We start from the raw sequence: 26,299 nt of genomic DNA on the forward strand, positions 1-26,299 counted from the left end.
GACCGGATTTCAAGAGTAGCTCTCCGCCCTGGCTCCCCGGCTCTGCAGTGACTGTCGCTGGCAGTCAGCACAGCTGGGTCTGACCTTCAGTGCTTCCAGCTGGCGTTACTGTGCGTGTCTGTGAGACCGGCTCGAGAACTTTGCAAATGATTTAAAAAGGGGTGTTCTCTTCTCTTCTAAAAGGAACACGGAATGACACCACGGGGACAAAAGACTAAACGAAGTGGAAATGAGCCACGTCCCTTGTCATAGTTTCCTTCCAGGAAGGAGGGCTGCTCACCCAAGGAGGTTCTTCTACCAGAGGAAATGTCTTGATCTGCCTGGATTCAGACGATCCTGCCTTGGGGCCCGATGGCACTGTACCCGATGTCCGGGGGTACAGGCCCTCATGGGCATCACCAGGCCACTGCCAGCCACTCTGGGATTCCACCAGCATCGTCAGCCTTTGGGAACGGACACCTCAAAGGGCTGTCTGGTGTCGGGAAGCCAAGATGGTGCCCGGAACAACAGATCTTGGGATGAAGAACCTGGCGCTCTTGGTATTACCGATCCCCCCAAACTGCCTACACACAGCCCGGGCTCCCCTCAGCTGCTCAGCGTTCATTTAATGCATAAATGAGGCGCAGGCAGAAATCTGCTGAATCTGGTCTCACAATATTTACGTTTCAGCCAGAACCCAGAAAAGGAAAGTGAGATCTTTCAATTATCATTACAAAGAGACTGGAAACAACCACCCTAGATCCCGGTGATTAAAATTCACAGGACGACACAACTCGCGGAAAACGACTGTTGTGCAGTTTAATGAAAGGAACATTAAGAAACCAGGCCTCTGGCCTCCCCAGCATCATGGTGCGAAGGAGAAGGGGGCGGCAGAGGGTGAGATGGCTGGATGGCATCACCGACTCGATAGACACGAACTTGGGCAAAGTCCGGTAGATGGTGAGGGACAGGGAGGCCTGGCCTGCTGTAGTCTGTGGAGTTGCAGAGTCGGATACGACTGGGCAACTGAACACAGGGGTCCAGCACGTTTTCTGCCCCCAAGCTCTCGTGCCCACGCAGGAGGGATGCACGGTGTGCCATGGTCTCTGCACCCAGCCTGGGCCCCAGGGGAACGTGGAGGCCGCTGGCAGCTGCCCATCTGCTCCAGGCCAAGAGCAGCTGGAGGCTCCCCTGGCCCGTCTCAGCAGGGCTCCTGGTCGCAGGTGGTGGGCACCGCCTGCTCCTGTCGTTCCTCCTCTGCTGACGGCTCAGGCTGGGGAGGTCCACACTGCACACAGGACAGCCTGGGTTGGCAGGGCCAGGACCGGAGAGCCAGGCCAGGCTCCGTGGGGGCTGAGCCGTCCCCTGGGGCTAGGACCACCAGGGGCCCAGGCCACGCCCGAGCTGAGCAAGTGGGCCAGCGCAGGGCCCTCCCGGCTCCTCTAAGCCACTCACGAGACTGTCTCCTGGGGAGGCTCTACCTCAACACGCAGCAGGTGCACCCAGGGTGCAGGCAGGGAGCTGGCCGAGGCCTCTCACCCCCGCCTCTGTCCGACGTGGTGGCTGCTCTTGCCACCCACTTCCTGTGTCACTGTGAAAATAAACACACGGATTTCAGGTGGCCCCTCATCACAGAACACGAGGTGCTATCACAGCCTGGCATGGCTGGGGCAGAGCGGGGGTCACCCTGGGGGCATGAGGCTGCCACGGTGAAGGCCACGCCCACCTGGGGCCGGACCCACAAGCCCTGTGCATCGAGCTCGACAGGCGGCGGTCATGGAGCTTCTCCAAGATGGCTAAGGAGCTTCTAAGGCTCAGGTGGCCCGCTTTCGGGGAGAAGTCCAGGGCAGACCAGTGACCCCCGGGGGCCAGAGCACCAGTTTGATGAAGGGGGCCTCCTCTAGGCTGCTTGTCTCCAGGCTCACGGATTACTTGGCCACGGTGGTCAGGGCCCACTCGAGACTAAAATATTCTTGCCTACGGGGTCCTCCAAAATGGAACCATGTGGATTTACTGGCTCAAATCAAAGAGGCACCCTCATTTCAGTTAAGTTCAAAAGCACCCTCCCCTCCAGCCTCATGGAGCACAGCAGCAGTAACCAAGAGGTCCCGTGGACGTGTCACTCAGGTTCCCCCCAAATTGGATACTCAAATGCCACAAAGGGTCTGCCATCCGCAGGCGGGTCAGAGAGAGGAGGGCCTGCATCACAGATGCTCGGTGCCCCGGACGCCGTGGACAGGGCACCACTGCGAGCAGTGGGGGGAGGGGGGAGGTGACAGCGGTCCAGGGGGAGCCCGCCACCCCCACCACCCCAGCTCCACTCCTGTTGCACGCCGCTTCCTCTCAGGTGGGCGCCCTGAAGACCAGCAGACGGTCCCCTCCCCCTGCAGGGCACCCCGACCCCTCCTCTCCACGGGGCTCACCGCCACCAGGACACACTTCCTGGGGCGGCTTGGAGCTGACAAAGACCCAGGCCATGTCCTCTGGCTTCTCCCTGCCATTCAGCACACAGTGGGTCTACATGTGCCCATGAGGGTCTCGGGCTGGACCAAAGGCAGCACATTGATCAGCGAGAGCCAGTGAGGAGAGATAGGAGAGATGAGAGAGAAACCGTGGTGCAAGGCCACACGAGACGGTTTTCTCTGCAGAACAAACTACGGCTGCCACCTCTGGAAACACGCTCAGCGCTTCTTCCCTCCTACAAGCCGGGGGCGGCACAGGGCACAGCACAGCATGGAGCGGCCATCCATGCCCCCAGGGCGGCAGATCAAGCGCGGCCCTCTGCCAGCCCTGTCGGTGACTTCCTAGAAACGCGGAGTGCAGACTTATGAGCCAGCCCTGACCGTAAGTGCCTTCACGGGGTGCCGATGGGTTCAGGAATGACGCGGCACTCGCGTCAGCCACGCGCCTTCCCGGGCACTGGGGCTACGGCCGCCAAAGTGTGTCCTCTGGGCTCATTACAAGTTGTCTCAGACGACCCAGAAGCTGGGGTCCAGGCAGCGTCGCTCAGCTACCCGGGGCAGGTAATAAAGACAGTAAACACCGGCCTGGCTCCCAGACCGGAAAAGCAGGCTCCTTTCAATGCTATCCACTTCCCTGCAAGGAAAAGTGTCACGTGCTGGCTAAACAGCTCCTAAAGCTCTCCTGTCCAGAGACAGCACCAGCCACAGCAGGCTTCACACACACACACACACACACACTCAGCCTCACTAGTGAAAAAGGATGTGCAAATAAAGAGTGGAAAGCACTTTTATTTTTCACTTGTTAGATAGCCTGAGACCTGGGGAGAGAAGAGCCAAGCTGGACACAAACTCGCAGAGAGCAGGCATACTTCTGGACGGAGACCCGATGAGACCACCAAAACGTGTAACACACACACCGTAGCGTGTCTTTCATAGGAAGGGGTTTATTCCGAGGAAATCTGCCTAACGGACGGTGCTGGCAGTCTGGGCTACAAGTAGGAACCGCGGAAGACCAGCCCCATCTCCCAGGATCGCGCCCGTCAGACTGACGCGTCAGGATGGGTCTCCACCCTGAAGTGTAGGCAGGGAGGGGAGGCTCAGTGTAGATGGGGAGGGGAGGCTGCAGTGTAGATGGGGAGGCTGCAGTGTAGACGGGGAGGGGAGGCTGTAGTGTAGATGGGGAGGGGAGCCTGCAGTGTAGATGGGGAGGGAGGCTGCAGTGTAGATGGGGAGGCTGCAGTGTAGACGGGGAGGGGAGGCTGTAGTGTAGATGGGAAGGAGAGCCTGCAGTGTAGATGGGGAGGGGAGGCTGCAGTGTAGACGGGGAGGGGAGGGGAGGCGGCAGTGTAGACAGGGAGGGGAGGCTGTAGTGTAGATGGGAGGGGAGGCAGCAGTGTAGATGGGGAGGGGAGGCTGCACTGTAGACAGGAGGGGAGGCTCAGTGTAGATGGGGAGGGGAGGCTGCAGTGTAGATGGGAGGGGAGCCTGCAGTGTAGACGGGAGGGGAGGCAGCAGTGTAGATGGGGAGGGGAGGCTGCAGTGTAGACGGGAGGGGAGGCTGCAGTGTAGACAGGAGGGGAGGCTCAGTGTAGATGGAGAGGGGAGGCTGTAGTGTAGATGGGAGGGGAGGCTGCAGTGTAGACGGGAGGGGAGGTGGCAGTGTAGACAGGAGAGAATGCTCAGTGTAGATGGGGAGGGGAGGCTGCAGTGTAGATGGGAGGGGAGGCAGCAGTGTAGATGGGAGGGGAGGCGGCACTGTAGACGGAGAGGGGAGGCTGTAGTGTAGACGGGAGGGGAGGCTGCAGTTTAGATGGGAGGGGAGGCTCAGTGTAGATGGGAGGGGAGGCTCAGTGTAGATGGGAGGGGAGGCTCAGTGTAGATGGGAGGGGAGGCTGCAGTGTAGATGGGGAAGGGAGGCTGCAGTGTAGACGGGAGGGGAGGCTGCAGTGTAGACGGGAGGGGAGGCTGCAGTGTAGACGGGAGGGGAGGTGGCAGTGTAGACAGGAGGGGATGCTCAGTGTAGATGGGGAGGAGAGGCTGCAGTGTAGATGGGGAGGGGAGGCTGCAGTGTAGATGGGAGGGGAGGCGGCACTGTAGACGGAGAGGGGAGGCTCAGTGTAGATGGAGAGGGGAGGCTGTAGTGTAGATGGGAGGGGAGGCTGCAGTGTAGACGGGAGGGGAGGTGGCAGTGTAGACAGGAGGGGATGCTCAGTGTAGATGGGGAGGAGAGGCTGCAGTGTAGATGGGGAGGGGAGGCTGCAGTGTAGATGGGAGGGGAGGCGGCACTGTAGACGGAGAGGGGAGGCTCAGTGTAGATGGAGAGGGGAGGCTGTAGTGTAGATGGGAGGGGAGGCTGCAGTGTAGATGGGAGGGGAGGTGGCAGTGTAGACAGGAGGGGATGCTCAGTGTAGATGGGGAGGAGAGGCTGCAGTGTAGATGGGGAGGGGAGGCTGCAGTGTAGATGGGAGGGGAGGTGGCAGTGTAGACGGAGAGGGGAGGCTGTAGTGTAGACGGGAGGGGAGGCTGCAGTGTAGATGGGAGGGGAGGCTCAGTGTAGATGGGAGGGGAGGCTCAGTGTAGATGGGAGGGGAGGCTCAGTGTAGATGGGAGGGGAGGCTCAGTGTAGATGGGGAGGGGAGCCTGCAGTGTAGATGGGAGGGGAGCCTGAAGTGTAGATGGGGAGGGGAGGCTGCAGTGTAGACGGGAGGGGAGGCTGCAGTGTAGACAGGGAGGGGAGGCTGTAGTGTAGATGGGAGGGGAGCCTGAAGTGTAGACGGGGAGGGGAGCCTGCAGTGTAGACGGGAGGGGAGGCAGCAGTGTAGACCGGGAGGGGAGGCTGCAGTGTAGACAGGGAGGGGAGGCGGCAGTGTAGACGGGAGGGGAGGCTGCAGTGTAGACAGGAGGGGAGGCTCAGTGTAGATGGAGAGGGGAGGCTGTAGTGTAGACGGGAGGGGAGGTGGCAGTGTAGACAGGAGGGGAGGCTCAGTGTAGATGGGGAGGGGAGGCTGCAGTGTAGATGGGGAGGGGAGCCTGCAGTGTAGATGGGAGGGGAGCCTGAAGTGTAGATGGGGAGGGGAGGCTGTAGTGTAGATGGGAGGGGAGCCTGCAGTGTAGACGGGAGGGGAGGCAGCAGTGTAGATGGGGAAGGGAGGCTGCAGTGTAGACGGGAGGGGAGGCTGCAGTGTAGATGGGAGGGGAGGCGGCAGTGTAGACGGAGAGGGGAGGCTGTAGTGTAGATGGGAGGGGAGCCTGCAGTGTAGACGGGAGGGGAGGCGGCAGTGTAGACGGAGAGGGGAGGCTGTAGTGTAGATGGGGAGGGGAGCCTGCAGTGTAGATGGGGAGGGAGGCTGCAGTGTAGATGGGAGGGGAGCCTGCAGTGTAGACGGGAGGGGAGGCAGCAGTGTAGATGGGGAAGGGAGGCTGCAGTGTAGACGGGAGGGGAGGCTGCAGTGCAGATGGGAGGGGAGGCTGCAGTGTAGACGGGAGGGGAGGCGGCAGTGTAGACGGGGAGGGGAGGCTGCAGTGTAGATGGGAGGGGAGCCTGAAGTGTAGACGGGGAGGGGAGGCTGTAGTGTACATGGGAGGGGAGCCTGCAGTGTAGATGGGAGGGGAGGCAGCAGTGTACACGGGGAGGGGAGGCTGCAGTGTACACAGGAGGGGAGGCTGCAGTGTAGACGGGAGGGGAGGCTGCAGTGTAGACAGGGAGGGGAGGCTGTAGTGTAGATGGGAGGGGAGCCTGCAGTGTAGAGAGGAGGGGAGGCAGCAGTGTAGATGGGGAAGGGAGGCTGCAGTGTAGACGGGAGGGGAGGCTGCAGTGTAGACGGGAGGGGAGGCGGCAGTGTAGACGGGAGGGGAGGCGGCAGTGTAGATGGGGAGGGGAGGCTGTAGTGTAGACGGGAGGGGAGGCTGCAGTGTAGACGGGAGGGGAGGCTGCAGTGTAGACGGGAGGGGAGGCTGCAGTGTAGACGGGAGGGGAGGCGGCAGTGTAGACGGGGAGGGGAGGCTGTAGTGTAGATGGGGAGGGGAGCCTGCAGTGTAGATGGGGAGGGAGGCTGCAGTGTAGATGGGAGGGGAGGCTGCAGTGTAGACGGGAGGGGAGGCTGCAGTGTAGATGGGAGGGGAGGTGGCAGTGTAGATGGAGAGGGGAGGCTGTAGTGTAGACGGGAGGGGAGGCTGCAGTGTAGATGGGAGGGGAGGTGGCAGTGTAGACGCAGAGGGGAGGCTGTAGTGTAGACGGGAGGGGAGGTGGCAGTGTAGATGGAGAGGGGAGGCTGGAGTGTAGATGGAGGGGGGACTGCAGTGTAGACAGGGAGGGAAGCCTGCAGTGTAGACTGGGAGGCGGCGGCACTGGGGTCACGGGGTTCAGCCTTGGCTCTGTGGTGTTACCCACTCCAGGCGTGTGCGGGCTCTACCAGCTCCTGACGGCATCCCCAGGCTCCTGTCCATCCACGGCCAGTGATCCCATGGGGTCCTGGGGCTGGCAGGACAGAAGCACCTATCACCCTCCTGGAAGCACTCTCTGAAGACTCCTGTCTCCTCTCTATGCTGGAGCCAGTCATCGAAAAAATCCACAAGTAACGACTAGAGACTGACAGAAGGCAACGGTTGGCTAGAAGGTCTATCAGCAAGTGGAGCAAAGGCTGCTGAGACTGCCGACAAGAGCCCCAGAGGGGGAGTCCCGGGTCCGCGCCGGCCGAGCTGCGGACGGAGTCGAGGTGGGCTCTCAGGGGTCGGGCGGCAGAGCAGGGAGGGAGGGCCGCTTCTGCTTGTTGTCACCGCGATGCGTTTCAACTGGAAACATGAGATAGAGGGATTCCCTCGATAACAGGTTTAGAAAATTTTAAATGACACATCAAAGTGGCAAACCCAGGGAACGCCGCATCTGCCGGGTGATCCGCTCAGCAGTCCCAGCTGATAAAAGACTTTCTGGGCATAAACACCCGCCAACACCACACTCACGACTCCCTCGACCCTGGGCCCCAGTGACCACGCTCCAGGACCCCCTTCCAGGGAGAAAGAACTAACTGTAGGGCAGGACAGGGCCAGGCTCCCGAGCGGCCGCAACCAGCAAGCGTCCAGAAGCAGTGCGGCGCTGAGTGTCGGGACCCCAGTGAGAGAGAGCATCCTGACCCAAGGTTAGCAACTGCGGTTACCTTTTAAACACTCTACGTTAGTCACTCAGTCGTGTCCGACTCCTTGCGACCCCAGGGACTGTAGCCCACCAGGCTCCTCCGTCCATGGGATTGTCCAGGCAAGAATACTGGAGTGGGTTGCCATTTCCTTCCGCAGCGGATTTTTCTGACTCAGGGATCGAACCCGGGTCTCCCGCATTGCAGGCAGATTCTTTACCATCTGAGCCACCAGAGAAGCCCTTTTTAAAACACTGTTCCCTTTTTAATTATAAAATCCTATTCAAATTCACTGATGGTTTAATGACACAAATTAGATTGTGTGCTCAAGAAATCTGTCTGACAAACACCACTGCCAAATGTCCCCAACAAGGTGATGGCTTGTGAAGAGAGCGGAAATCGTCAAAACAGAGGCCGGCTGATGGGATGACGGTGACATAGTTTTAAATGGCTTCAGACGAATGATCTCTGCTGTAAATGGAGAAACAAACAATTAAAGTGCAGAGAACGCGTCACCTTGAGAAGGTTTCTGAAGTGCGTTTCTGGGGCTCCCATCCTCTCTGCGGGCTTCTGGCCTGAAGGCCTGGGGGGCTGGGGGACCCCTGGCGGAGGGGCCCTGCCTCCAAAGATGGGGGTCCCTGGGTCACTGGGAGGCCGGGTAAAGGACTCGGAACAGACGGCTGCCCTGACCTTTCAGGCTTCTGAGATGACATCAAGATGCAGGAGTCTGATGGCGAAAGTTCAAGAAGCCTGCTGGTGAGGAGGAGAGGAAACCGCATCACAGGGCGAGCAGAGCGAGTGGGCAGGCCGGGCTCTTTAGATTGCTTTCGGGAGTCACAGAAAAGGAGGCTGCAGCTTCAAGGGCAAGACGGATCGGGCAGCCTGCGGGGGGCGCTCGCTGGTACCAAAAGGCAGTTAACTAGACTGATTCTGTGAGGACCTAGTTCCGCAGCCGCCCGGAGCTTCCTCCCAGTCCTGCAAACCCGGGTGCGGCTCAGGGCCAAAGACCCCCCTTGGGGCGGGGCCTCAGCGGGAAGCCCCACCCCCTCCTTCGCCCCTCCCACCCATCCCCCCTGCACGTGATGGGGCCTCGGCTCCCGCGCTGGCAGGGCAGGTTCAGGCCGCACCCCACAGAGCACCCCCGGGGGCTCCGTCTCCTCCCAGCAGCAGAACAGGCGCTTGGCGTCAGGGGGCAAAGGGCATGGCGATGGCTCTAAGGACCCTCGCCCGATCCATCCCGAACCCAAGGGTGTTGATTAAAACGCAGAGGACCACCATGGCTGGGGGGGCTGTCTCCACGGAGACCAGCGCCATCTCGATTAGGCGGGAGCGCTCTGGCTCAGACCTTTCTGGCAAAGCCCTGAGGCCTGGGCCTCCAGCAGCTCTGGAGGGTGCTGCTCTCTGCTGGGCTTGTCGGACGCTGGCCTCAGCAGCTCCTTGGAGTTGGCGTGGAGAGGAGCAGTGGCAGCAACAACCCTGCTGAGCCCCTGGGCCTCAGCCGAGGCGCCAAGCAGCCAGGGCAGAAACAGGTGGCTCACAGGCCCTCTGCCCGCCAGTAGCAGGCACAAGCCAGGGGCACAGGCTGGTGGCGCCTGAGGAAGCCGAGGCCGGGCCGAGTGACGTCCAGCTGCGGGTGGCGCTGGTCTCTGAGGGAAGGACGTCTCAGGAGCACCGCGTACCACGTGGGATCTTAACTCCCACGTCGCTGCTGCCCAGTCCCGCAGCCACTGACCACGGGTGGCCCCGGTGCAGCTGGTCCACAGGGCAATGGGCTCTACGTGTCTGGCCCACGGCGTGCACCCAGACTCAGCATGGACACTACCGCTTGTGTGGATCCCGGGTTGAAGTGACACTTTAGAAATATGAGGTTAAATAAAATACCCTGAAATTACTTTCACCTTTAGCAGCCAGGTCCTCAGTGGCCCCCCAAAGACTCCTGCCTCCTGGTGTCCACCCCTTGGCTGGGCCCCTGCTGGGAGGGTTGAAGCCTATGACAGCAGAGCCACGTCAGGGGTGGGGGTCACCTTCAAGATTTGGCCAGAAGACACCGTGACCTCCTTCTTGGTCACCTGGATCCTGGAAGCCCAGGTGAGGAGGACTTGAGGCCTCCTGCCCCAAACCAGGGGGTGAGTGAGCTGGGGAGGGGGGGCCTGCAGGCCTGGCCCCATGCTCAGATGAGACCGCTGCCCTGACCACGCCCGACCACACCTCACGAGAGGCCCTGTGGCCCGGCCATCTGCGAGCTGCCCCCAGATCCTCGGCCCGCAGGAGCTGAGCTGTCTGATAACACACGTTTGTTATTTCAAGCGGCTAAAAATCTTTTGGGTAATTTGTTACATAACAATAAATCACTCACACAACCTGGTTTCTTTGGGTGTTTTAAGGTGGCTACAGGAAATGTAAAACTACCTATGAATTTTAACGTGTGCACATTTCCACTGAACAGCAAGGTTCTGCGAGGTTCTAAGTGCGGTGACACACGTGATCACAGACGTTGGAAGTGGTCCCCAACCAAGTGACAGGACCTCTCTGTGCCTCAATGGTGCACCTTTCTTCCTAGAACGTTTGCTTTTAAAACCTGGGATCAGAATAAATACATGTAGACAGTGAATGGGGCTTCCCAGGTGGTCTACTGGTAAAGAACCTGCCTGCCAAGGCAGGAGACATAAAAGATGAGGGTTCAGTTCCTGGGTCAGGAAGATCCCCTGGAGGAGGGTGTGGCAACCCACTCCAGTATTCTTGCCTGGAGAATCCCACGGATGGAGGAGCCTGGGGGGCTGCAGTCTATAGGGTTGCAAAGAACATGACTGAGGCGACTTAGCACGCACCAGACAGTAAATACCAAAAAGAAAAAATTATGTTAGTTTTTTCCTTATCCCATCTAAATCAAAGTAAATATTAGCTCCCCCCCCCCCAGTTATAAAATGTCAGTGGGAAAAATGGAGAGAAGATGGACAAGTCCCAAGAAGAAAATAAAGACAATTCCTAAACACCTCACCCAGAGGTGACCACTGCTAATATTTTGGTGCTTCTTCTTGCCAGTAATGTCGCTATTTAGGAACATATGTTTGTAGATGAAGTCCAGCGATAAGAATTCTCCCCCGCTTTAGGCTTCTACAGGGTGACTTTAAATGCTGTTTCCACTCTTGGCCACATCAGCCAGGATCCCTTCAACCAGCTTCCACGTCCTGACACGCAGGTATAAACGGCCCAGGGAGGGACATCCCCAGGCATCAACCTCAGCGTGGCAGCAGGTCATTGGGGTGGTCCTGGGCGCGAGATAGAGGGCCACGCGGGGCAGGCCAGCCCGGGGGCTGGGGGTTCAGGGGCGGCGGGATAGAGGGCCACACAGGTCGGGCCAGCCTGGGGGCTGGGGTGGTGGTCCTGGGCAGCAGGATTGAGGCACACACAGTGGGCCAGCCCGTGGGCTCGGGGTTTGTCCTGGGCTGTGGAATCGTGGGTACACACGGGGGGCCAGTCCAGGGGCTCGGGGTTCAGGCTTTGGTACTGGGCAGCAGAGTCGCAGGCACGCACAGTGGGCCGGCCCGGGGGCTCGGGGACGGTCCTGGGCAGTGGGATCTTGGGGCGCACAGAGCAGGCCGGCCCGGGGGGCCATCAGGCAGGTCCTGGGCAGCGGGGTTGTGGGGGGCACAGAGCGGGCCGGCACGGGGGCCATTGGGCAGGTCCTGGGCGGTGGGATCTGGGTGCGCGTGGCGGGCCGGCCCTGGCGGCGGGATCTGGGTGCGCCTGGCGGGCCGGCCCTGGGGCGGGATCTGGGTGCGCCTGGCGGGCCGGCCCTGGCGGAGGGATCTGGGTGCGCGTGGCGGACTGGCCCTGGGCCCAAGGCCGGGGACTGACCTTGATGTGCTCATGCAGCTGGGCCTCGTGCTGCCGCGACAGCTGCTCGTGCTGCCTCTGGAACTCGGCGATGAGGATCTGTCTCTGCAGCTGCTGCTTCTGCTTGAGCGCCAGGAGCTCCTGCTGCAGCTGCTGCTCGCGGAGGCCCGGCTCCGCCACGGGCAGCGGGAACTGGTGGTCCAGGCGCAGGTCCATGGGCACCCCCGGGGGGGCCACCGGCAGAGGCAGGGCCGAGGCCACGTCCACTGTGGAGAGAGCACAGCACAGAGGCGCCGGTGACCGGGTGGCCCGCTGTCCTGGCCCGGCCCCACCCACCCTCCCCGGGAGCCCACGCTACCACCACAGGGACGCCCACGCAGTGAGATGCCTCCTCCCCCTTCCTGCTCAACAGGCTCAAAAGGCAGGACTCAGGGGCCTTCCCGCCCTCTTCCTCCGAGAGGCCCACCCCTCAGGCAGAAGCCAGCGGGAGGTTGGACCGGGACACACACTCAAACGGGCTCTCCTGCCTCTGCCCCACCCTGCACCAAGGGGCCCTGCTCACTCAGGGGACCTGGGTGCAGGCCCGGTGGCCTTTTTTGACGCTGTGTTTGAAAGTCGACACAGAGAGCAAGCAGGAAAAAGGCTCTGATGAGCCCTGGCCACCCGAAGGCAGAGGGGCAGCGGTGTGCTTTTCTCATTTGCAAGGAGCCACAGAAGAGTTGTGCGCAGGGCCCACGGAACAGTGTGTGCCCTCGAAGTGGTCCAGACAGGCAGCAGGGCGGGCAGCGCGTTTCCGTGGTGACGGGCGCGCCCTCTGGGAGACAGCCAGTGCAAGGCCCCCCGGATCGCCTGCTCGGCTCATGCTGCAGGAGGACCACTTCTGCGCTTTGCTAAGAAACAAACTGCCTTCATCGCACGGCAGCGTGGCCCACGAACAGCCACGAGTTGGCTCTGATTAGAAACGGAAGCGGAATCGATCTAAACGCTTGTAGATCAACGCCAAATTAAAAGCGAAGAGGAGGCAGAAACCAGGTCTCCAATTACGGGTCTCACAAAATACCCCCACGGGGGCGCTCCTCTCAGGGCGGGATTATATCAGAAAAGCCGGGCCACTGGCTGTGGGCCTCCGACTTCCCAGAGAGGCTCCGGGGCCGCCTCCCTTTAGGTGAGCATCCTGGGCTCTGTCAGAGACACCCCCTGACCCCCAAAAGTGGAGACAGTCCAGCAGAGGCCCCGGGGCCCCGCCTCGACCAGAAAGTCCGCTCACAACCTGCTCAGTCACAGGCCAGAGGGCCGGAGGCTGGGCCTCTCCTCCAGGGGCTCAGAGGTCTGGGGGAGACCCTGCTCAGCAGACAGGGCCCCCGGGCCAGTCTCCCCTCCAGAGTCATCGCCACCCACGAGGGGGCCTTGCCGCAGCACCTCTGCCCAGGCCCTCTGCAGTCAGGCCTTCTGACGGCCTGGACCTGGTCCCAGGGTCTCCCTGGGTGAGACTGGATGTAACCCCGTGCCTCTGAAAGTGCCCTCCAGCCCTGACCGCCCCTGCCACTGGGGCAAATGAGGGGCTTACAAAAGGCAGGCAGTATGGCCATTTCGTTAATTCTCTGTGCTTATTTTCTTAAGCTAAAATACTGCTTTTTGATGAGGTAAGCGGACCGTCAGAGACACCACAGGCCGGCTCCACCTAGGTTCTGGTGGATTCTAGGAAAATGACCCAGGAGTGGAACCACCCCTCGGGATAGCCCATTTCAGCAGTCACCACGCAGGCAGGCCCCTGCCGGCCGTCCTGCTGACGAGCGAAGTGAGGTGGGGAGGCCTGGCTCCAGCTCAGTCCTGGGTCCTAACCCCCAAGCCCACGCCCGGGGCCCTGGTGTTCTGGACCGACGCGCGGCCTCGCACCTGCAGGCTCGCTCACCTGGGCAGGGTGTGGGGCGCTGGCTGGGACAGCGGGGGCCTGGCTCATGCAGTCACCACCTCCCTCCCCCCCCGGCCAGAACTAAGCCTGGATTCCACCCGAGGCCCCCAGAGCCCGGGGTAGGTTGCATGCAAGGAAGGCCTGAGCCCTGGCCCCAGGGAATGGAGGAAAATCCTCAATATTCAATCATTTTCCAGAAAATATCTAATTCTCCCCTCTCTGAAGTCCTAACAAGCCTAACCAGCTCTTTGATTTTTCCCAAAATCAGTGAGGTGCAAACCCTGTTTTAAATGTATTTGTTTTTTTCTAGTTGGGTGTCAGGCTTGATGTGTGAAGGGTTTTTTACTTGATATTTAACAAAAGCGGACACAAGTAACTGTTGCCATGAGCAGGCCCAGACGACATCAGTGCCCCATCCCGCCCCCACCACACGCAGCTGGTAGAGATGGGGTCTTGCTGACTCCCTTTATTTTCTTTCTTGGATCATTTTTATTATGAAACATAGCAGGATGGAAAACCTGTGTAAACAACACCAGTTTTATAAAACCTCAAGATTTTCCTCCATTTGCTTCAGACTCTATTTTAAGGAATAGAACATTATGGCAGACACGGAGCAGGGCTTAGGAAAGGGACTCAGAGGAAAGAGAAAGTGACTTGACGTCTTAAAGGAAATTCAGCTTTCCCTTCTCCCGGGGGTGGGGAAGGGCTGTGCATCTTCCTGCTTTCACTAATGACCACGCTGAATGCTGCCTGGAAAACATCATGATGTGTATGACGGCAGGCTTTCTGGCTTTTCTTTCTGCTTCCCTGGAAGAACATGAAAAGTTTTTCTTCATTAACCGGTTAACCCGCCTAGTTCCTTCATGGATTAACAGGTGAGTTACTTGGCAGATCCCCTCAGGTTAGCTGGCCTTTACTTTGTAAAGATAAAGCCGACTTTATCTTCCTGGGTTACAGACACACACACACACACACACACACACACACGCACACACACACACACACAGAATCACTGACAGATTAAGCCTGCAACCGTTTCACTGGGCACATCTGGGTCCATGTTCATATGTCTGGACTGGCTTGCAGTGTCTCTGACACTCTTCTTATCTGGTCAGGGAGCGGTATTTTAGCTCAAGAAACCACAGAGAATTAACGAAATAACCGTATTGCCTGCCTTTTGTAAGCAGTATCACCTCACTTGCTTTGATGGCAGGGCTGGCCCCCTTAGGCGACATGAGAAGGTGACCTGAGATGTTATACAGCAACAAGGTCAAGCCTGAGACACTGCACAGAAGACACCTAAGCACTGTCCGCTCACTGCGTCGATTGCTGCTGTTAGTCACCCAGTCGCATCCAGCTCTGTGCCCCATGCACTGTGGCCTGCCAGGCTCCTCTGTCCGTGGGATTCTTCAGGCAGGAACGCTGGAGCGGGGTGCCAGGCTCCTCTATCCGTGGGATTCTTCAGGCAGGAACGCTGGAATGGGGTGCCAGGCCCTCCTCCAGGGGATCTTGCCGACCCAGGGATCAAACTCGCATCGCATTGGCAGGCGGATCTTTACTGTTGGAGCCGCCAGGGAAGCCCTCACTGTACCATACCATCTCTCCGTTTCTAATTTTTCACAGGCGAGGTCAGGAAGATGATCAGAAACGTCCAATAGTTAACATCTTAAAAAACTGAACATAAAATAACTTTGAGGGATCCGTTTTATTAACTTCAAAAATAGGATGGGCCAAATGTTTCCTACGCCTGCATCCCCTCACTACAGAAAAACGCCAGGGCCTGCTGCTCTGTGCTGCGTGTTGGGGGGTTGCTCCCAGTCCAGCCTGCAGCGGGTCTGCCGTGCAAAGGGACAGGAGAGGGCAGAGGGCTTGAGGGACGCCCCGGGGAAGGGCCCACACAGGGGCTGCAGCTCTGAGTGGGAAGGGGCCGGCGAGCCAGGACCCAGATGGCCAGTGTTAAGAGGCGGGCGTGGGGGCGGAGACACAGGAGGCACCTGGACTGCTGGCTTGGGGCATGGGACCTGCATCTGCAGATCCTCGGGGGCCCTGCAGGCCCAGGTGGGGGTGCCAGCAGCAGAGGGAGGCCAGGCCTCAGATGCAGAGGGGCCGGCATCAGGGTGCTGGGTGTGAGAGACGAGGCGGGGGCTGAAGGCGGGAAGGGAGGATGTGGCAGGCGCCCTGGCGTGGATGGGGTGCGGAGGACCACGGTTCCCTGTGTCCACTGCCCCTTCCCTCGGGTTCCCTTTGAGTCTGGAGCTGCAGGGAACGTCAGGAGGAAACACCCTCCTCCCCCAGGTCATTCCAGACACCAGAGCCGGTGGGCCCAGGGAGGGGACGGCAAGGAGACCCGCAGGCAACACCGTCAGGTCTGCAGAGAACAGAGGGGAGCAGGCCGGGGGCGGGGGGCGGTCACGGGCTGTCCTCACCATTTACTGCGAGAAAGGGAGGCGAGGCCTGCTGGATTTCCCTTTTTGAGGTTTCACATAAGACTTCATCCTCTGCTAAAGAAAGTCTCACGCAAAGAGTGCAAAGCCAGACGTCACCTCCGCCCGACAGGCCATGCCCAGCGCCGGCCGTTCCGCCGCCTCGGGAGACACACGCACGAGCCCGGGGGTGGCCGCGGGCCCAGGCCAGGCGCTTCTCCCCGCCTGAGCTCAGCCTCGGGAGGCCAGGCCGGCCCCGCAGGCGGCCGGAGCCCCAGCTGTGGGATCAGACCCACAGCCCCATTCATTCCGCCGCTGGAGGGTGCGTCAGACATGCCCGCGACTATTTCTGTATCAAAAACTCGCCGAAATGCCACGAGTTCCCAACAGAAGCTGCTGGTGCTTTTGACCCAAAGTGCCCCGAAGAAAACAATGAGACTTTCTCTATTTAAAAGAATGCGGCATCAAAACAAAAAAGCCTGTATTCTCATGAATATTTTATGGCAGAGTAGAAAATTGCTTTTATAGGTTGTGCCTTGAGAAACATATTAATACAATCAGATTCATGACGTTAGTAAAAGCACAAAGACTATATTCAGAGTTTCAATAAGAAATGGCAAGGCTGGGCCGTGACCTATAAGTTCTCAATCAGAAATAGAAAAAAATCTGCTAGTCTCTAATTTTTAAAAAAAAATAAATGATCAGGGGGGGAAAAAAAGGACACTGTAATTTTCCATTACATGGGTTGGGTCTTCTGTTCATAACACTATTTCATGTCATCATATAGACAGCAAATAAAGAGAAGGTCTATTCTTTAGCAAACAGGGCCAGAGTGTAGGCTCTGTTCAAGTAAAGAACAGCTCATTCAAATCTAGGGGACAATAATAGATGTTTCATCCATGTCAGCACGAGTTCCTCTCACACTGACGTTGGTCTGCCTGTGTGAGGGGAGGACAGAGACGCCTGCAGGGGGCGAGGAGGAGGAGCAGGAGAAAGACGGGGGTCTATTAAAAAAGCACAACCTATCTCAAAATGTTTTCAACTTTAATGACAAAACATGTCACACATCCCGGGGGACACTGGCACACCCCCGCCTTGCTCCCCAGACCCCCAGCCCCGTGCTGACTCTTTGATCAACACCCCCGTGTGTTGTGGTTACAATCTCCAGGACGCACCCCTAAACACTCGTCCTCTGCACTCAGCAGCTGTGGAGGGTGGGCGGGGGGAGGTGAGACGAAGGCCCCCAGGGAAAGACAAGAGTCTTGGGGCCAGGCTGCTTCAGCTTCCAGGACAGCTGACAGGAAGAGCTCCTCTGGGGCGAGGCCAAGAGTGACTCCGGGAAAACCACGGCCACCCCCCGCAGTGGGACCAACACTGGGACCAGAACCACCCTGCCTCCTGCTGCCGGCCCAGCCGGCCATCTTCCAGATGCCCCCTCCAGCCGGCCATCCTCCAGGTGCGTCCTCCAGGTGCATCTTCCAGGTGTGCCCTCCAGGTGCGTCTTCCAGGTGCAACCTCCAGGTGCCGGGCCCAGGAGCCCCGTGGAGAAGCACGGCCTCAGGTGAGTGAGGGCAAGAGGCAGGGAGGTCCAGATGCCCTGGGGGCTGCAGAGCTCCTCCACAGCGCCTCCCACACAGCTGCCCCCTCCCCGAGGCCGGCCCCGGCCCTCCCAGGGATGCCCAGGGTCTCCGTTCAGGCCCCTTTATTCCACTCCTCTTCCTTCTGGGCTGTTCTCTCCCTGCAGGAACTCAGCCTCCTCCTGTGTCTTGGGAAGGAGGCACATGGTTTCCTGTCTGAATGTGTGCTCATGTCCTAGTCCAGGGATCGTCCCTCTGCCTGCACACAGAACTCCAGCGAGCAGTCACCTCCTCCAGGACGGTGAAGACAATGTCCCCACCTCCTTGTTCCCAAGACTGTTACTGAGAAGTGAGGAGCCGCTCTGACTCTGGACGCATGCCCTTTGCTCTCCCTCTGGCAGACCAGCTCCTGGCCGCCACGTCTTAGCAGGAGGCTCTGGAAGCAAGAGTCTTCCCTTACCCCCTGCGGAGCTCCATGCTGCCTGTCCAGTTTGGCAGCTCAGGCCTCCAGCCGTGGGGAATCTCCCCGGGTCATCGTGCAGACCATCGCCCTTTCCTCTGTTTTCCCCTTCGGGAACTTCCAGCACCTGGTGGTAAATCTGCAACAATCACTGATTTTCTTTCTGCTTCTCCCCTGTTTTCTGTGTCCAACACTCAACTCTATTCAAGATTCCCTTAAATGTATTTTCTCACTGAGTTTTGCATACTTTCTGTGGCTGTGTCCCTGAGGACGAGTGGAGGCAAGGATCCTAAGCTGCGAGCGGAGAGGGGACTCAAGGCTGAGCTTTGCTGGGTGGGGCTGAGGCGCCCGGAGCCACAGGGCAGGAGGCTGTTGGGGGGGATGTGTGTGCCGTGCCTGTTGCCCTCCAGCCTCCACTCCATTCGGCCTGGCCCCCTCCTGCCCCAGTCCTGTCCGGGAGGCGGGATGTGGGGCTGCTTTCCAAGGATGCCGTGGCACCCACCCACTGGGACCTTGGCTGCACCCACGGGCGGCGTGCAGTCTGGCTCTTTCTGCCCAAACTGCCAAATCCAGTGTGGCCTGTGACTTCAGTTTCTACCTTCCAGACAGTTGTCGATGCTGTGGCCTTTTCTGCTCCCCATCCTGTGTTTTGAATGCCCCTTACAGGTCTGGCTGCACTGGGTCTTAGTAGCAGCACGCGGGGTCTTTGATCTTCACTGGGACAGAGGGGATCTACTTCCCTGACCAGGGGTTGAACCCGGGCCCCCTGCATTAGGAGCGCAGTCTCAGCCACTGGGCCACCAGGGAAGTCCCTGTTTCCCCCACCTTTGTGAGCTGATGACCTTTCTCTGGAATACAGATATAGATAGACAATTTTTTAGGGAAAAAAAAAAAAAAAAAACACAAAGCCAACTAAAATGGTATAATTGCCTCCCAAGGATCCCTCAGCCAGCTCCCAACAACTGCCGCCCTGTGGCCAGCCCTTCCTTCTAGATTATCCTGAAGCTGACCCGCTAGCAGAGCGCTTTACTCATAAGGACTGTGGCATCCCTAAATAAACTCTTAAGAAAACAGTCAACCTACCCAAATAAATTAACAACTCCATGATGCTATCAAATAGCCAAAAAGCATTATCATTTTTTTTAGAGTCTCATATACATTTCTGAGACTTTATTCAACTCAAGATTCAACCGGGGACTTCCCTACTGGTCCAGTGGTTAAGAATCTGCTTTGCAATGCAGAGGATGTGGGTTTGATCCTTGGTCAAGAGAACGACAATCCCACATGCCATGGGGTAACTAAGCCCTCGAGCCACAGCTCAAGAATCTGTGAGAAGCAAAACGCGGTGCAACGAGGATCCTGTGCAGCCAAAAACAAATCAAGATTCAGCAAGGTCTGTACGCTGCAATTGGCTGACACAGTCTGTGCATTCTCTGCGACCTAAAGATCCCCCTTCTTCTCCCTCTTGCCCGCACCCTCTCCAGCTGACGGGCTGAAGACTCTGGTCACCCGTCCCGTGCTGACTGCATCTCAGGTGCAGATCCACATGACGGATTCCCTGGGAGCAGAAATGGGTCTGCAGTCCCGGGGGACACAGCTCCAGTTCCCAGCAGAGCCGCCCCCCAAGACGGTCCTGTGTCCGCCGGGCTCCTGTGTTGCCAGCAGCTAAGGGGTTCCCCCATGATGCTGTCGGGCCTGTCAACACGGCCCTTCTAGCCCCATCTGCCGGTCCTGAGCTGCTGGCCGGGTGAGAAAGGGCCCCGAGTCAACTGTCACATTATCCCCACAGACAGCTTTTAGCAGAGAGGCAGGGCCAGTGCTTGATGATCTTTTATTTGCCAATTTTCAACAATACTGAGCTGGCCGCACCGAGTCTGGCTTTCGGGATCGCAGTGAACCGAGCCTCGGCAGTCCTGTCCTGATGCTCACACGCATCCTTGGGCAGCCTGCGTGATGGCACCAGGTCACCCAGAACCCACCAGCGGCCCTGGGGACAGCCCTCAGTGTGGCTGCAACATCTGTCCCGAAACACCCCTGCACTTCCTGGTCCCCAAGGACACCTGGGCTCCTTCAGTGGGAAACACGGAGACCACAATCTGGGTTTTGGTTGCCACAGTTTATAATGTGTATATCCTTACTGGAGCTTTTGTGAATTTCAGGAGTGAGTGAAATTAGATCTATGTGTTCAATCTGTCAGCTCACCATGGAACTTTGGGTGCATAACTTATTAGAAATATTATTCAAAACGGCTGAACAGTCATAATCAAGTTCCATTCAAAATACTGATTTATATGCAGTATCATTTTCCCCAAAGGTGCTCTTAACTGTATTACAATTATTCTGTTTAATACTGTGTGTGTGTGTATAAAGGGGAAATGAGGTACAGAAGTCAGAAGTGCTTTTTAACGTAAACATTTAAAAATATTCTGTAGGGAAGGTAAATAAGCCAAGTGGTCCCATCTCAGCTTCTCGTGTAGACGGGTATGGCTCTCCCTGCTTTTTTGCCTCATTCAGATGTATGTACACAGGCGATGCCAAAGAAATGAGCTTATGTGAGCAACTCAGAATATAGATTATGCTTGAAAAATAAAAATAAATAACAAATAGTATGGAGCAAGAGCATACTATTATGTTTTATATTGTTTTGTTTTCAGCCGCGATCAGAATGTAAAGAAATAAACATATATAGTGGTATTTATCGGAGAAGGCAGTGGCACCCCACTCCAGTACTGTTGCCCGGAAAATCCCGTGGATGGAGGAGCCTGGTAGGCTGCAGTCCATGGGGTCGCTAAGAGTCAGACACGACTGAGCGACTTCACTTTCACTTTCCACTTTCATGCATTGGAGAAGGCAATGGCACCCCACTCCAGTGTTCTTGTCTGGAGAATCCCAGGGATGGGGGAGAATGGTGGGCTGCCATCTATGGGGTCGCACAGAGTCGGACACGACTGAAGCGACTTAGCAGCAGCAGCAGTAGTGGTATTTATACACGTATATCCAGAGACCTAGGTTTGATCCTTGGGTCAGGAAGATCCCCTGGAGAAGGGCATGGCACCCCATTCCAGTAGTCTTGCCTGAAGAATCTCATGGACAGAGGAGCCTGGTGGGCTACAGTCCAGGGGGTCACACAGAGTCAGACAGGACAGAGCGACTCACACTTTATCCACGTGTTACACGGGAAGGCTCTTTGCATCTGGCCTGGGGCGGGGAGAGAGGCGACGCATGGCGCCTCTGAGCCGCTTTCTGCACGTGGGTGCCTTGCACACACCTGCATGTCACGAGAGAGCAGCATGCACCTTCAGGCCCTGGTCGGCCCAGGCTCTGCCTCCAGACAAGAAGGCAGTGGGTTACCCTTCAAAAGCAAGCAGAGACAGGCCGGGGCAGGGCAAGTGCCTCAAGCCGAAGGCAGGAGAGGGTGTCGGGGGCAGACACGGCAAGCCCCCAGGCCGGCCCTGAGTCGCTGCGGACCACAGGTCTGCAGGCTGCTGGCCCGGGCTAGCTTCACGTGTCAACAGGGACCCTGCAGGACACGGGTGGGTGCCAGCATCATCCCCACGGACAAGCAGGGAAACAAGCTCAGAGAGTCTAAGTGACGTGCCCAAGGCTACACAGCAAGTGTCATGGCAAACTCGGAACTGGACACTAACCAGGGGCGACGGGATGCGCACGGGCGACAGAGCAGAAGAGCCAGGAGGAGGGGGCACAGGCCACCTGGGGGTGTTCTCAGGTGGGGGCACAGGTCACCCTGGGGCAGTGGTTCTCAGTTTGGTTGGCACAGGTCACCCTGGGGCTCTGGTTCTCAGGCGGGGCAGCACAGGTCACCCTGGGGCTCTGGTTCTCAGGCAGGGGCACAGGTCACCCTGGGGCAGGGTTCTCAGGCGGGGGCACAGGTCACCCTGGGGCTCTGGTTCTCAGGCGGGGCGGCACAGGTCACCCTGGGGCAGTGGTTCTCAGGCGGGGCGGCACAGGTCACCCTGGGGCTGTGGCTCTCAGGCAGGGCAGCACAGGTCACCCTGGGGCTGTGGTTCTCAGGCAGGGTGGCACAGGTCACCCTGGGGTGGGACTGTGGTTCTCAGGTGGGGTGGTGTGAGCGGCTTGGGGACTTGGGAGCCGTGGAGGCTGGGCCCTGCTCAGCTGCTGTGCTCGGGGTACCTGGGGCTCCAGGAGCGCTCAGGTGATGAGGCCCCCTGCAGCCCAAGCACGCATGCTCTGGGGCTCTGAGAGCACTCCCCCCACCAGGGCCGGCGGACCCCTTAAGTCCCTGCCCACGGCTCCAGCTGTGGATTCTGTCCTGACCACGGGCTGGGCGTCCCCCCAGGATCACCAGCTTGCTCCAGTACCCCATAGGCCTGGGCTTTCCAGCGAAGAAAAGCCTCTATTTTTCCTGAAGGACTCACAGGGGTCCACTCCAAGAGCCCCTGCTCATGGCCCAGACACAGCCCCAAGGGTGCAGCCAGCCTGGGTCTGCACCACCCACCCGGTCCTGGGAAACAGGCTGACCAGCACCGCCACGCAGACCCGGCTGCCGAGCAGAGATGCAAACAGCACGCTCCTGATGGCTCACTTTCGCCGCCAAAAAGAACAAGTCACCATCAACACCAGGTGACGTTTTACTCCACTGCCTCTTCCCCTAAGCTGGGTTTCACCTCCACTCACTCACACCTCCTCCCCAAGCACCAAGTTTTCAACGGCTTCTCCCTGGTGGAGAGTCCAAGGCCATCAGCACACCGAGGCCTGGCCACCCCTCACCCACCACCGTGAGGGCCTCTCCTGCAGCCGCCATGATCCTCCTCTTCGAGGTCCCTGATGTGCCCGCATGTCTGCAGACACCAGCGAGGACCCGGTCAGGGAACAGCAGGCGGGAGGTGGGACCCCTCGTGGAAAGCACGCCCAGGACCCCACTTCTAGGCACCAGGACGTGTGTCCAGGTAATGCTACTGAGAGAGAAGAGGCTGGGCCCCCGGCACAGGCACCTGGTCTCAAAGGTCCAGTGTGGGGTTCAGGGCTAATGTGAGTCCAAATCCCCATGAGGACCAGCGGCCGCCCAGGGGCCCTGCATGTGACCAGCGTCCATTGAGAGCCAAGACACAGCCTCGAGCCGGGCGACCCCATGGCAGGGAGGTGTGAATGCGGGGAGAAGACTCCAGGGGAGCTGACCTGGCGGGAGGGGTATCTGGGTGCAGTGGGCTGAGCTGAGTCCATCCTGTCTCCCGAGCTGCTGAACGCCCTCCCTCTAAAGTGGGCCCAGAAGGTGACTTTACTGAGGGTGGTGAAGACCCAAGGCAAGACCTGGTGGTCAGGATGCAGGAGACCCCCAGAAGGGCACAAGCTGGCCCTCAGCATCCGCACACGTGACAACAGAAGGCTGAGTCACGAGCGCGCCTGGGGACAGGCGTCCACAGCACCCAGGCTCAGGTTCCAGCACACCAGGGGCGGAGGCCCCGGAGGGCGGGCCTGCAGTGTGAGTGAGGGGCCCCGGGTCCCCCAGACATGGAGCCAAGAGAGCTTCTCAACTTAAAGGATGGGAACAGGGTGTGGAGACACGCCAGCTTCACAAGGAACGAGAGGGTGTGTATTTGATGCAGACAGAGAACAAGCACTAGCCTCATCTCTGGGCGGGGTGCCGATCCCGCGGCAGCTGCTGAGGAGTGTAGGTCAGGGACCCCTCCACCCCCTTCTCTCCTATTGTCAAAGAAAGAAAAAGGCCTTTGTAGGACGGGAGCACACAGGGGAGAGAACTCAGACAATGGGGCAGAATCCAGGTCATCTCACAGTTCTGCAAAAGCAGACCATAGAGGTCCTCCCACTCCCTTCTCACCCACCCCACCTGCCCCATCCCCCAGCCCGGGCCCCTGGGCACCTGCAGTGTGGCAGCCCCACCGCCAGCAGGGAGGGTACAGCCTGTGTTTCAGGCCCAGTGGCGGGTTCCAAAGTGTGGGCACCCCCCTCTCCCCGCAGAGAAGGTTGGAGGTCAGAGGCAGTACCTAAGGCAGATGGCTGAGCATTTCCAGAACTGGTGGGAGACACGAAGGCACAACCAAGCAGGGACCCCAGCAAACGGCAGCAATCAAGACAGTTTCCAAGCGGAACCGCAGACTCGAGAGAAGAGGGCCAGCGGACCCTGAGGACGAGCAAGCTGCCGACGAGGGGCGCATGGAAACGGCCAGAGAACAGCAAGCCAGCTCCGAGAGCAGAGGAGCGCCTGCCAAGCCAGAACCATGTGCTGGGAAGCGGCGGTCAAGACTGCATGCAGAGCACACACAGACGGGGCCACATCAGACTGAGAAGGCTGCAGGCACGCCGATGAGCCCTCGGGGAAGGAAGAGCCCACGGCGAGTCTGAGACGCGGGAGGAACGGTGAGTGGAGAACCCAACACACACAGAAATGAGTCCACACAAACAGCAAGGAGGCGGACGGCAGCGTCAGACTTGTGGATGAAGTCACAGAGGAAACCCTGGGGGCCGGTGGGGAGGTGCGAGCATCCCAGGGCCCTGGGACCCCTGCCCCCCATAGGGGTGGAGGTAGAAGACAGAGGTTCACAGGCTGCCACACAGACCTGCTGGAGACCAAGAGGAGGGTCCTCAGGGCAGTGGCGGGGGGTGTGGCTAGGTCAAGAAATGATTTTAAGGAGAAAGAAAAAGACAGGAGGCTGCTAAGCGCCCCCACCTACACACATAGAGCTGGTCCTCCCAATGGACGTACACGCCTGCACCTAGACTCCGGCCCGAAATAATCACAATGGACTCTGATCAAATCTCCAGGTCTAACCACCGACGGACAGGAAACTCAGGCAAGAGAGGTCCGCTTTAAATGACAACTCAGGGAGGAAATCAAGTGAAATCTAGAACCCAGGGAGACCCTGCAGGACAGACAAGCCAGTACGTTCAGAGATAGACTGCAAAGCTCACAAAAAGGCAGGAGGGATCTTACAGATGAGCCAGGGACAGACTGCAAAGCTCACAAAAAGGCAGGAGGGACCTTACAGATGAGCCGGGGACAGATTGCAAAGCTCACAAAAAGGCAGGAGGGACCTTTCAGATGAGCCAGGGACAGACCAGCTACCACGCACGAACATTAAATGGACCTCGTGTCAAACAATGAAATAAAGAGACATGTGCTTTAAACACCATCAGGGTGAAGGGATAAAGAAGTGAAGTGAAGGTCGCTGAGTCGTATCCGACTCTTTGTGATCTCACACACTATACATCCCATGGAATTCTCCAGGCCAGAATACTGGAGTGGGTAGCCTTATCCCTTCTCCAGGGGATCTTCCCAACCCAGGGATCGAACCCAGGTCTCCTGCATTACAGGTGGATTCTTTACCAGCTGAGCCACAAGGGAAGCCCAAGAATACCGGAGTGGGTAGCCTATCCCTTCTCCAGGGGATCTTCCCGACCCAGGAATTGAACCGGGGTCTCCTGCATTGCAGGCGGATTCTTTACCAACTGAGCTATCAGGCAAACCAGGATAGCCGTGAAGCCGTGACAGGGGATAAAGAGGAGGCGGTATACAAATGCAATGGAACTTCAGCCATAGGAAAGAAGAAAATCTTGTCATTTGTGAAAACGTGGATGAACCTAGAGGATATCATACTAGGTGAAGTAAGTCAGGTAGAGAAAGTCAAGAACCACATGACTTCACATATGTGAACTCTAAAACCAAAAATGAACAGACCTAACAGAAACAGACTCAAAGATAAGAACAAACTGGTGGACGCGAGAGGGGAAGGAGGCTGGGGGGTGAGTGCAGCAGGTGAGGGAGGTGCAAGATCCAGACTCGCAGATTCAGTCAGTCAGTCACAGGGCTGTAACGGCGGCCGCAGGGGACACAGTCAGTGAGACGGCAGTGCAGGAAGTCCCCACACACGAGCAAGTTCCGCTCCCAGAGTGTGTTCCCAGGTTGAGCCACGGGAGCCCGGGTGCCCGACTAACAGTCAGCTCTGTAGCACTGCACTGTTACAGCTTTATGACACGTCTCACACATAACACAGGGAAAAACAAACAAGACTCCTTCCACTCCACAGCTCAGCACCTTGAAAAGCGCAGCAGTCCAACACAGCAGCCGGCACACAGGGCCTGGCCTGGACAGAACAGGGAAGAAGGCTTACTGACGGGAGGAGGGAGAGGAGGGCAGATGGTAGAGCCGAAGGGGCATCAGCAGCAGGAGACGGGGGGCGAGCTGCTGTCTCACGCACGCCTGATGCTGACGGACAGTAGATTTGCATCTTTGAAAGTTCACAACTTGAAGGTCTGTATGTAAGGGACTTACCATATCTTTCCATGGTGACAAGTGGTAACTAGACTTATCATGAGGACATTTTTTAATGTATAGAACCAGGGAATTACTGTGTTCTGTACCTGGAACCAACACAGGTTTGTAGATCAATTTTACTTAAATTAACACATACACACAAACTTGTATCAGGAACATATAAACACTAGGTGAACACTGAATAAAGCTAAAGAATTGTTCAGTTCACTTCATTCACTCAGCTGTGTCTGACTCTTTGCAACCCCATG

At 58.2% G+C, this 26,299-nt stretch overlaps 1 protein-coding gene across 6 annotated transcripts in view; it reads right to left on the bottom strand.

The window, feature by feature from the left end:
• HDAC4 (histone deacetylase 4) overlaps nucleotides 1-26,299 on the bottom strand; it is a 292,669-nt gene that overhangs the window by 100,910 nt on the left and 165,460 nt on the right. For all 6 annotated transcript variants that reach the window (XM_055586610.1, XM_055586609.1, XM_055586612.1 and 3 more), the window contains one exon: nucleotides 11,429-11,673. In XM_055586610.1, the coding sequence (XP_055442585.1) occupies nucleotides 11,429-11,673 (245 nt within the window). The remainder of the gene's footprint in view (nucleotides 1-11,428; nucleotides 11,674-26,299) is intronic.

This window comes from Bubalus kerabau, chromosome 6 (assembly GCF_029407905.1).
Source record: "Bubalus kerabau isolate K-KA32 ecotype Philippines breed swamp buffalo chromosome 6, PCC_UOA_SB_1v2, whole genome shotgun sequence".
In the NCBI taxonomy this organism is placed as follows: domain Eukaryota; kingdom Metazoa; phylum Chordata; class Mammalia; order Artiodactyla; family Bovidae; genus Bubalus; species Bubalus kerabau.